At 30.6% G+C, this 12,397-nt stretch overlaps 3 protein-coding genes across 4 annotated transcripts in view; all 3 read right to left on the bottom strand.

The window, feature by feature from the left end:
* LOC107445588 (Tyrosine aminotransferase) overlaps positions 1–11,125 on the bottom strand; it is a 43,905-nt gene extending 32,780 nt beyond the window's left edge. The window contains exons 1-2 of one of the 2 annotated variants that reach the window (XM_071182468.1): positions 10,914–11,114; positions 2,960–3,124 (exon numbers count right to left, since the gene is read on the bottom strand). In XM_071182468.1, coding sequence (XP_071038569.1) covers positions 2,960–3,092 — 133 coding nt within the window. In that variant the 5' untranslated portion in view covers positions 3,093–3,124; positions 10,914–11,114. Of the gene's footprint in view, positions 1–2,959; positions 3,125–10,913 lie in introns of both variants that reach the window. The other variant, XM_043041858.2, reaches the window with a different exon arrangement.
* LOC107445576 (tRNA Selenocysteine associated protein) overlaps positions 1–12,397 on the bottom strand; it is a 363,438-nt gene that overhangs the window by 80,357 nt on the left and 270,684 nt on the right. The window lies entirely within an intron of this gene.
* LOC122269332 (uncharacterized) overlaps positions 11,668–12,397 on the bottom strand; it is a 2,557-nt gene continuing 1,827 nt past the window's right edge. Inside the window, exon 2 of the mRNA XM_043041877.1 lies at positions 11,668–12,097. Coding sequence (XP_042897811.1) covers positions 11,668–12,097 — 430 coding nt within the window. The remainder of the gene's footprint in view (positions 12,098–12,397) is intronic.

A 12,397-nucleotide genomic window follows, 5' to 3' on the forward strand; every position in this document is an offset into this window, starting at 1 on the left:
TTTTTTAATATTATTATCGTTACTAAAATGGTTTGAAGAAATTAATGCAATATAGAACACACAAAAATAGTTTTATTTATATACACAGAGATGCCAACTTGCTCCGGACAGCGAATAAAAATTTTCAAGTGGTAGTTATTAATTGTGATTCTTGGTTAAATAAATTCAATTTAGTAGATTTTTATCCACCGTTATTTCTAAACAGTTCGTAGGCTTATATGATTCACCACTCTTTTCAATTATGTCATGCTAAACCTCTTAAAAATACTCGCAAAATCTGTCTAATATTTGCAAATTTAGTTTGTAGTTATTTACCGTTTGGCCAGACGGGCAAGCCATGTAAAATTAGCGTGGCATTCAACGTGTTAATTGAAAATATCTCCGGTGTAAAATTGTTAGATCATAAGTCAAAGTCTCATTGCCGCCTGGCTAACAAAGTTACGTTACCGTTCTTATTTTTCTCTTATTTGTTTTTAAGGATGTAAACACTGACCAACTTCTTCGTTGTCAAGCTGTTTATCCCCGGTGATAAAATAAAATATTGATGATAGGGAATTTGCAACAAGGATAAATGGTTTCATAATCCATGAAATCACTCAGTTGTTGTGTACAGAAAGGACCACCCTGAATAAATTTTGATCTAATGTTCAGATCTTCACGTTCTAGGACTCAATCTTAATTTTCAAGGGATATTAAATATTCTAAGTAATTTGCGCAAATGATATTTTAGGTTACGAAACCGGACACAATAATCTGAACATAACCTTTTTTTTTAAACGGATTTCTGATCGTCAAAATATAGGGAGTAGCCGCAATCTGGGAAATATTATGGTCTTAATAGTTTGCTCAGGAGAGCGGTCCAAAAATGTGAGCTGCTCTTTTGCGTATTTCGTTATTTCTCGAATAAGGGAATTGAAAAATTTTTGCACACTATTTTAAAATTCGTCTATCCAATGACATTTCCATGCAAAAAAATAATTTTTAATAATCATTTATTATTTTTAGAATTCATTTATTAATAGTTGAAAAATTCTTTAATCGCAAGGTTCAAATTTTCATAGCATTTTACTGAATGTAGTTTTACATGACAAAATACAAAATCTGAACGCAATCGTTCAGATAGTTTCAGAGAAATCGAACTTTAGCGTAGTCGTATATTTGAAATTCGATTTCACAGGAACTATTCGACCGATTTCGTTCAAATTTTGCATGTAAAACTGTATTCTAAAATAATGTGCATAATTAATTAGTTAGAATCGAATAAAATTAATTAGCATATTTGATTAAGATTGAGTGAAGATCTGATTGTTAGATCAAAACTAATTCAGGTTGGTTGGTTTTTTTTCTTCTTCTCTTTACGCTCTGTACATAACTCAAAAATGCAAAATGCCAGGTTCAGGCAAGCCTTGATGTCAATTTTTATGTTTGCTTTATAGGTATCACTATAATTTTAAACATTATGATTTACATGCTTTTCAATAATGAAAGACATGTGATTGACGATAATTTAAAAGTGTGAATTGGAAGGAAAGAATGTTTTATTTGAAAAGTGGCTCAATTTTGGAATAATTTAGTTCCTTTGAGGCATTCCCATTTAAGGCGGTTATGGAAAATTTTCCATTTTAGGAAGAAAATAGTTGTTTGTTGCTTTTCTAGCGGTGGGTCTGGAGATTAGCATAATTGGCTAATAAATGCGCATTCTTTGGAATTTTCTACTTAGTTGACTATCTTAGAGAAATAATATATTCTTTATTAAGTAAATAAATTATTTATGAAACACAAATTTTACTTTAATGGTGTTATTTGGGTTATTATTGAAACAAACCCGATTATGGTGAATTAGAAAAATATCTGTGTAGAAAATAGTAGAAAAATATTTGTAAAGAAACATTAGTGTAGGGGATACTAGGAAATGGTCTCCTTTTAGTGTTAAAAGGATCAGTATAGAGAATACTGTGCACCTGTATTTAGCGGAACGAACTTTTACCTTAAAAAAATAACAGCGTTGAGAATACGGAGTAATGGCAAACACTTTTTTCTGCCTTATTATTATCCCGATTATTAAGATAAGCAGTAATTATTAATAATAATTAGTTTTCTATTCACTGTTGTTTTCTCCATTGCATCCTTTATCTGTCGTTGGAAAAAAGAAAAAGAAACAATAACTTATCGTAATTATTAAATAAATAAAGGAATATTTTAGTAACATATTATGAATTGCATTTAGCGGGTAAACTCTATTTTAAAGCCTAAATAAATTATTTTATAACCGACATTGAACAGCCAACTCATTTTTGATTTTAGTTCTCCGTTAAACTTTGTAGCCTTGTAATTTTGAACTTTATAAGACAAGGGGACTTCAGTAACAAGTATTAGGACTAACTAGCCTTTGTGCAGGACTTGTTGATGGAACTAACCCGTATTTGTGTTATATGGTTAGCCCGATGGTAAACAGATGGTAAAGGTATTCTAACCCATGCTCCGTCTGCCACTGATGATATTCTGCGTCCTATCTAAATCATTGCTGGACTTTGAACCTGGATCAACTCACCAGGAAGCGATCGCCCTACTCCCTGAGCGGCTGGGGCTCAACGAGTTTGGATTGCAAAATATGAAATTACCGCATCAAACAAGATTACTAAGAAACAATTTTCGCCTGAATTGAAGTCTAAATTCCTTTATAATAACTACTAAAGAATCGTTTGCAATAGCTTAAACTTGTACATAAATTCGAAAACACCATGCAAGACATAGTGCAATCCGACTTGATTTCTAAGTCACTTTCTTTACAAGTTGTTACAAATTTAAATTTATTCAATTGGGATGCTTATCTTCGTTAATGTGTTCCTGGTTGATCTGATTGTATACAAATCCTATGTAAACTATTTACCCCTCATAATGTATACAAATGCTGAAATGATTTACATTACAGATTGATAAGAAATCTTTTTTAACTTACCAATTGAGAGAGATATGACGGGCTTCTCTGGATTTGGATTGATATGAAGGTTATCTACGATTGATCGGATAGGGTTTACGGTGTTGGCAGCGATTTTTGATGCTCGCACATCCCAAGTACGCTTTGTTTTCATGATTTTAGGTCCAGGAAGGAGAAAACGTTAATCTGAAAAAGTATAGAACACTCACTAAGATACTCATTCTCACGTAGGTCAATAGAGTGATAAGATTAAAAGAAAAACGATAGGCCAATATTCAAATAGTCATGATTGGGCCTAATGTTGAACAGTTTCCCGAAATCTTCACTCAATGTGTTTTTTGACGGTTTTTAACACAGCATGCAAAATACTGCTTATGCATTTGAAAATGTGTAAGATATAATTAATATAATGTACATACATGTACTACTATGTAATTAATATAATGCATAACATGTACTACTTAATTGAAAGTCTCTATATATTATAAAAAGATAATTATCGTTTTACCTTTTTGTGCGTTCTTATTGGACAAAAAATAATATCATGTGATATGGTTATTATCGTTTGGATATTTTCCCTCTTGTGCGTTCTTATTGGACAAAAAAAATCATGTGATATGGTTATTATCGTTTGGATATTTTCCCTTTTGTGCGTTCTTATTGGATTTTAAAAAAAATCACGTGATATGGTTATTTATAAATAAAGAAAATCCTGATATCCTTGGGCTGCTATCAGTATAAAATTAGTAAAAGTTATAACGGCATTAATTAAGCAGAAATATTTGTTTATCAACTCATCTTAATATCACTTAATATTTGATTTTAATTATCCTACCTAATTTTTTAAGGTTTAAAACTAAGAACCTTAATATTTAAAGGTAATCGCATGATCTCGACTTATTATGCAACAGTGTGTGTAAAGATATTCACATTTTATAATAACTAGATTTTATAATTTTACAGTAAATGAGTTACATTTACTTTTTTGATAAAAAAGTGTATTCAGTCAACGCGCTCAATTAAAATGGTGAATGCGAAATAACTATATAAAAATCTCAAGTCTTAATAAGAATTAACTTTTCACACTATTGCTAAATAATCTCATAATATTGCTAATATTTGCAATCATCGCTAATATTTGACAGGCTTTATATTGACCAAAAATAAAATGAGAATTCAAAAAACAAACCAATGGAAGAAATTGTAATTGCAGCTGAGCAGAATGATTTGGTTTAAATTTTACCTAAATAGAATCTAATACTAATTCTTCAGAATCAGATCTAAGTTAATACAATAGATTAAAAAAATAATAATAATAAAGTGAAACTTTTTCTTCTTTTTCTTTTCATATCAGTCTTTACTTCAGAAATGTTGAATTAAAATATTTAATGTCGGTGGTGTTTGAGTTTTAGTGGCAAACGTACAACAATTTTTAACGGAAGAATCACATAAAATTTCAGTTTCGGTAAATATGTGAGTTAGAGAAAGTAATACCATTAAAGCATCTTCCTCTCATAAAGAAGTTGACTTTAGTTTATTATGGTTTTCATAAGACAGAATTCAAACATCAAAATATTAGAAGAATTTTTAAGCAGCCCCGGATAAAATGAAACGTTTAAATTATTATCAGTGGCAAGGCTTCATTGATTTCTAAATACCAATCTTAATAGCTAGCAAAATTTGAAAAAATATTAATAATAAATAAATTGAACTTCATCATCAGAATTTTTTAAGCTGTTTGTAAAGAAAAAAAATCTTCATTTACAAAAATTATACTTTTGAATTGTAAAAAATTTATTTTTAATCAGCAATGTTATCATTTTGAAAAAATTGTGTGTATAAAATTTGACGTTATAAGAAGCTCTAATAATAGGTTAGTTCATCTCTCCTAATAATTCCTCAATTTTTTTCTAGCTCTTTTTTTTAAATCTTATTTTGAAATTTAAGATAAAAGTAAATTTTAATGTTAGCAATTTGATTTAGTCTCAGTAGTTCAATTTGATTCTACTATTTAAATGGATGCCTATAAATTTCCTTAAATTAATTTTTTTGTCCTACATAAATTTAAATCAAAACGTCTGTAGATTGATACGTCTACAAGAAAAAGTAATTATCGAAATTTCAATTACATGAGTATTGACCGAGCAGTAATTCATTTGTCCATATTTTAAAGAAAAAGATTTTTTAAAGTAACGAAACAACAGTGGTGAAATTCATAAAAAACACAGATTTTGAGATTTTTTATTTTAATCTGTGTTTAAATCTTTGATTTTATAGTGATACGGTCATAACTTTTCAGCACTCCGATGTTTGGAAAGCTTACGTTTGCATCATGTTTTTTTTTTACTTCGTTTATTTATCAAAAAGAAAAGAAAGCGTCTTTTTTTTCTAGCAAGTCAACGTGATTCTCAGCAAATAAAAGGATAACCCTGAATTGTTGAACCATGACCTTGGCAAAGAAATGCACCCGATTCTAAAAACACGAACTACAAAAACTCAAAATTGGTTCTTTTTTCTAAAAACTAAATTTCAAAAATGGCAAAACTAAATGTGTCATTATATTTTTTATATGAATATTTAAAACGCAATCAATAGTTGCTAAACATAAACGTTCTGTAAACAAAACTAGAGATATCGTGTAAGTTTATTCCAAAACAAAACAAGTATGATAATTTTCCAATGTAAATAACCAAAGTACAGAACAGAATTATATAAATGCAGCAAACTTTTAAATTTGAATAGTGAACTATTTAAACATAATTCCTGGATCTAATTGATTGTCTTTTTAGCTATTTTACTCCATGACTATAGCTGAACAGCTGACTTATATTAGATTTGTTTCTATGAATGCTTAACTGCGTAAATTTTTATTTTTTATTTTCTAAAAGTCGTGGAACAGCTGACCCAATTGTGGGTTTACGACTTCTAATATTAAACTCCGTAGCCTTGTAATTTTGTATCCAATCCAGAAGACAAGGGAACTTCTGTATGAAGTTTGAGGGAAATTTGCCTGAGTGGAGAACTTTTTGATGGAACTAATGCGCATTTGAGTTACATAGAGAGGTAAAGCACGGAAATCTACCACGGTTAGCCTGACGGTAAGGTGACTCAAACTCATGATCAGTATACCTCTGAGGATATTTTAAGCCAGAACTGTGGTCGGTGCTAGCCATTGCTGGGAATCGAATTCGGTTCTTCTCATTGGAAGACGAGACGAACGCTCTACTGAGCAATCACGGCTCAACTATGTAAACTTTTTATTTTATTTTATAATCGTCGTTGAACAGCCGACCCAATTTTTGAGTTTACGACTACTAATGTTCAACTCCGTAGCCTTGTAATTGTGAACCCAATTGAGAAGATAAGGGAACTCCTGGATCAAGTATTGAGAGAAGTTTGCCTTCGTGGAGGACTTTCTGTTGGAACTAACCCGCATTTGCATTACATGGAGAGGGAGATCACGGGAACCTCCCACGGGTAGCCTGACGGCAAGGGGACTCTAACCCATGATCCGTCTACCACTGACGTCAGCACTGAGGTCGATGCAAGCCGGATGCGGAATTCGTATCGATCAGCCATCGCCGGGATCGAACCCCGATTCACCTCATTGGAAGGCGAACGCTCTATCCCTTGAGCCATTGCGGATAACTATGTAAACTTGTAATTTCGAGCGTAATCCGGAAGACCAGCGAATTCTTGAATCAAGTTTTGGAACAAACTCGCTTTAATGGCGTAAAAAGGCTTCGCCTCTTAGTCGAAACTTAACCCCATTTGCGTAGCAAGGAGAAAAACCACGAAAACATTTAGTGGTGGCATCGACTGCAAGGGATATTTTTACTGCTGAGGATATTTTTTGCGTCAGCAGCACGATTGTCTGTGCAAGCTAGGAGCAGTACACGACATCAAAAATTGTTGGGATTCGAACCTGGGCCATTGCATTGGGTGGCATTTCGTCTCTTCTTTAACTATAGTTTTTTGTTTTTGGTACTGTAGAGTTCTCTAGTCTTGTCTTGAAAATGACTTTTATGTGTAATATATACATCACTACAATACTATCGTAATGTAGTATATTTAGTTTGTCATTAAAATTTTATTTAAAACATCAAGACCAGCAGGGTCATCAATGTAATTACACAGTTGGTAACATTTTAGAATGATATACATTTTAGAAATATCAGCAACATTTTAGGTTTAGTAATAAATCCTATGTAAGAATATTCTTATTCCAATTCAAGTTCATTATAAGTTTGTCGATCCTCAGTGGCGGATGGAAGCTTGCCTGATAAGTAAACGCGGCTTGCGCGCAATGCTGACCACATTGTCACAAACATACCGTTAGTCAGAAATTTGTGGGGCTTTGATCTGCATGTCCAACCCTGACTTATATCAGGGCACTGCGCTAATGCTTTCTATTTATTGTCCAAATTGATACTAAATTTAGATCTAAATAAATAATTTTGAAGGAAAAAAATTAAAATTCGCAAAATGGTGCCAAATGATGTTATTTGTAACTATTTGAGAGTTTTTAATAACGAACGAATTCATTAATTATAGCGAACAATTGGTTTATCAAAACACGTTGTTACTGGTACAGCTTATTTCACTTGCTTAAAAGACCTTAGACATTAAAACGCTTAAATAAATTCTGGCCGTAGTTATTTTAGTGTTTGCTTTTTAAAATTTTTCTCAGAAGTTTGAAAATATCACAAGTTTGAAAATATCACAGACACTATATCATGGCATATCGCTCATTTGGTGAAACAATGACGTAACTGCAAAATCAAGTTACGCCATTGTTTCACCAAATGTGCGATATTGAATTATAGAAGATAGGTATTATTAATTATTGCTCATTTGGTGAAACAATGACGTAACTGCAAAATCAAGTTACGCCATTGTTTCACCAAATGAGCGATATTGAATTATAAAAGATAGGTCCTATTAATTATCGCTCATTTGGTGAAACAATGACGTAACTGCAAAATCAAGTTACGCCATTGTTTCACCAAATAAGCGATATTAAATTATAAAAGGTAGGTCTTATTAATTATCGCTCATTTGGTGAAACAATGACGTAACTTGATTTCGCAGTTACGTCATTTGGTGTTTCACCAAATGAGCGATATGTTACGACTTAAAAGTTTTTAATAATGAAGAAACTAATTAACTTCCAGTGACTCGAGTTTTCAATAAGGGCAGAAAATTAGATTTTTAGTAAGTAGTAAGAGTTATCTAACTTATAAGAAACTAAACTCATAATTACGATAAAATGCTTTTTTAAAAAATTCAATTAATTTAACTTGATTAACCTTTTTTATGTTCAATTATAACATAAAAATGATAAAATTTAGTTCATAGCATTTTTAGCATATTAAACATAGATTATTTTTTATAGTGCACTTCTACACCTCTTGTTAGAAAGCAAAATCCACTAGACTCAAAATAATAAGATATTTACATGTCATAGAACTTTTCAAATGGTTACTGCAGTCAAATTTCTTATTTTTTTTAAAATAATTTTTCATTGAAATAAAGTTTTCATTGTTCCCTAGGGTAAATCTATTCCTATTATTATGTAGGCAATTGCTTTGTAAAGGTATAGAGACAATTTCTTTTTTTAACCTTTTGACGCAGATTTTCCATCGGTGTTCCTTTTGTATAATTTTTTCTGACGTTCTATTTACAAGCAAAAACATATCTCAGTATATTTTAAATATAAAAGAGAGTCTAATAGTTACTAACAAAATCTGCTAAGTTATCGGAATTATATTTGTACTAAAATATAAAATTCAAAAAAAAAATTAATAATGATAACAATAATTCGAATTTTTTTTCAATCATGTTCCAAAATTTATAAGCAACTGATTTTGTAGATTAAAGAAATTTCAAGAATGAATAACTTTTTCTCTTGAATCTAAATAACTGCAAATGAGTACAAATTTTAAAAATTATTGTTTGGAAGTGGGCAGTGTTTGGAATATTTTACTTTTAACGCGGAAAAGGAAACCGGTGTTTGATGCTGTATATCATAATTATAAATTATTAAAATGCTAAATATGATTTTTTTTACTCATTTTGTCCTAAATTAAAACAAAAAAAAAAGTGTGGAAAATATCCATAGTAAAAATTTTGCGTCAAAGGGTGAAAAAAATATTGTTTAAATGATAAAAATTTTACCAAATGCTGTCCAATATATTGGACGCTGGGCCTCAAGAAATTAATGAAAAAAGATTTGTTTATTGAAAAACACTGTTATTTAGCAAGGCTTATTTCTTTTAATTATATGACCTTTAGTATTAAGAGGGTTATATAATTTTCTAAATTTTAAATCTCAAAACCTTTCGAAATCGGCGGCTGTAGTACTTACTATCAACTCAATTATTTCACGCGATAAAGATAAACGTTAGTACTGGTCAACGATTAAGGTTTACTTTCAATCAATTAGCATATTTTGTAACCCTTCCTTTTTTTTCTAGCTAAATTTTAAATAGACAAAATGAGGTATTTGGTTTTTTTCCCGATCTAATTTTTAAACTTTAATTAAACTTTTTGCAGCTTTTTCGATGTATGCAGTAAATTATAAAGCGGATGATATTTTAATTTATGAAAGCAAACACAGATATGTACTTTCTCTAAGAAAACATGTCTTTTTTTTTAAATATGTATTCGAATTTTTGACCTCAAAATATCGCTAGTTAGTATGATCTTAACAGTTTAGTCAAGAGAGCAATTGAAATTTTGAACACATTAATGCAAATTAAACTAAATGAGTATTGCACTTGCCAGAACTAGCATTTATTTATTTATTTTATCTTAGATATCGAATAAATACGTTTCAAAATGAAAATCGCAAATAATGAAGAAAGTGTTGCATTTTCTTATACATTTAATTATGCCTATTTCTAACATCGATATTTTGATTGGTTATTGTTTGAATGGCGTAAAAGGATTACAATTCTACATAAAATGTGATTTATTCATATATTGTCACTTTTATTGGCTTCAAACGGGAAGAAAACATTACAAAGCCTGGATTACACCGCCATCTTGAAGTCTCATTATGTTGTACTTTAATTTTATAAGTGATTTAAATAATTTTGTTTTTAATGGAATTGAAAAATTGACTTTTGAAATTTTCGTATAGACTTTTAAAGTTCGGATGACTCTTCTCAAAATTTTATTCTGCATTTAAAATATGTTATACAAAGAAAATAAACTAATGAACATAATTACTCAACACAAATCCTTACTCACCATTAGTACTGAAACACTGCATAAACTAATATGTTTTTCGGTATGTAAGGGAAGATGGTACATCATTAGAAAGCAGTTTTTATACATCTTATTTATACTGTTCTGCATTTGTTTAATATATGTAAACTGGACGGGTACATAACTATTAAAATTTGTTTAGTTTTTGATGAATTTATTTTCAGACGAGTACGGAATTTTTACCAGTTGGTTTTAGCATGGGGCTTTTATATTTGTTGCTTATATTCTCTTTTTGAAAGAAAAACCAACGCACTTCTGAGTTTTTTTATATTTAACTGCCTATGTATAAAAAAAAGATTAGATATTTTCGGAGAAATTCGAGAACATATGCTAAGATTTTAGAACATATTTGTTCTCAAAAAATTTGGAAGTTTTTAAATTTAAAAGTTTTATTGAAACTCGTGGACTGTCCTCAATATTTTAGAACGTCTGGCCAGTTTAATCCAGATGTGTGTTGGCAAACTCTGCCCCGAGATTACATTGAACTTGATGATAGAATACGTAAAACTGATAAATTTTCTTGCATACTACTAAAATGTAGTTTTCAAATTTAATTTTTAAAACTCTTATATTTAATAAGAAAATTTTGGAATTGATAAAAAAAACCTTATTTCTTATCTCGTAGAATTTCAATTGATTCATTTATACCAAAGATAAATTTTAATTTGCAAACGTGATAATATAGAAAGTAAAAACATCATACCTTTTTATAGACGACGTGGTTGTGGACCGTATGAAATAGTAAATTATGTGTAATCAAAATATTTTTTTTTAACCAACGGAAAAAAGTCACTTGGTGCACGTGTAAAATTAATCTTGAAAATGAAATGTATTCAGTTATTGCAATTGCGTTACAAAAAACGCACTAAAGACCTCTGATCGTCTAGAAATTTTATATTCAACTGATGAAAAACCTTTTTTAAAGAGCTTGTTATTTTCATCGTATCAAATATGACGTCACTTTATCAAACTTTTCATCAGCCTAATCTCGAAAGGGACATTCTTTGAGGCAAGCAACATCTCTTAGGAAATGCTCAAGAACTACGCATACTACTTCAGCACGCGTCATAATTATTTTACAATAACGTATCATTAAAAATTTCAGTGATTTACGTACGGGTCCCTTAAGAAGTCACTAAAAAGCAACCTGTTGGCGTTACTTTTTCTTTAAAAAAAAAAGATGATTGAAAACAGGTTTAACGAAATTGGTGATTTTTTTACTAAAAATAAAAATGGCAGGCAGAAAAGTTCGGAGTAGTTATCCCTTCCCCCACTTGGGGTTTATTTGCTTGATAAACAAATATTTCAGTGTTAGGCAGATAAATAAATACAGTGAAACCCCGATTTTACGTTTTCTGTCGGACTAGCGATAAAAAACGCTCGAAGCGGAATAACGTAAAATCGGGGTTAAGAAAAATCTATGCATATTTTTTAAAAATTGACGCCTACCAGTTAAATTAATGGAAAAAATGAGTAATCTTTACTTGCTTTTCGTTTTTAGCTACAATTTCGTATACAGCTCGTTCAATACTAACAATATTTTCCAAATTTGCTTCTTGATTTACATTTGCAAGTAAAAATTGTTCTAGAGTTTTTATGCTTTGTATCGCTTGATTAGCTGTTGGCACGTCTTCTGTTATTTCATCTTCATCGTCATCAGCTCTATCGTCGGAATCAGGCATTAAATCACTTATGGAAGGGATTTCTGAATTAATGATGTCTGTGTCACAGTAGGTGTATGCATCATCGACTTCCAGAAGATCCTCAACTTCAGACACGCTACCTTCTTCTTCTTCCAAAACAACAGCGCTCTCCTCCTCCGATATTGAAAATCCTGCTTTAATGAATCCATTGATAATGCGCACTTTCGGTCGACACTGTCCCAAGCTGAAGATATCAAATAAAGAGCCTCAAGAACATAAATTTTTGCCTTAGAAGCATCCTGAAAGTCACCAGAATCAAGAAACATTAGAGATTTTCTAACCAGTTGCTTCCGGTAACTGTCTTTAAATGATCGTATAGTTCCTAAATCCAGTGGTTGAAGTTTGCTCGTACAGTTAACTGGAAAAAACTCTATTCGCACGTTTTTCAATTTAAGGTTTAAATGAGCAGTGCATTGGTCTAGGAATAAAATTATGTTGCGCTTTTGAAAACTCATTTTCTTATCCAGTTTTCGAAGAAAATTTT

The sequence above is a fragment of the Parasteatoda tepidariorum genome, chromosome 6 (genome assembly GCF_043381705.1).
Source record: "Parasteatoda tepidariorum isolate YZ-2023 chromosome 6, CAS_Ptep_4.0, whole genome shotgun sequence".
NCBI lineage: Eukaryota > Metazoa > Arthropoda > Arachnida > Araneae > Theridiidae > Parasteatoda > Parasteatoda tepidariorum.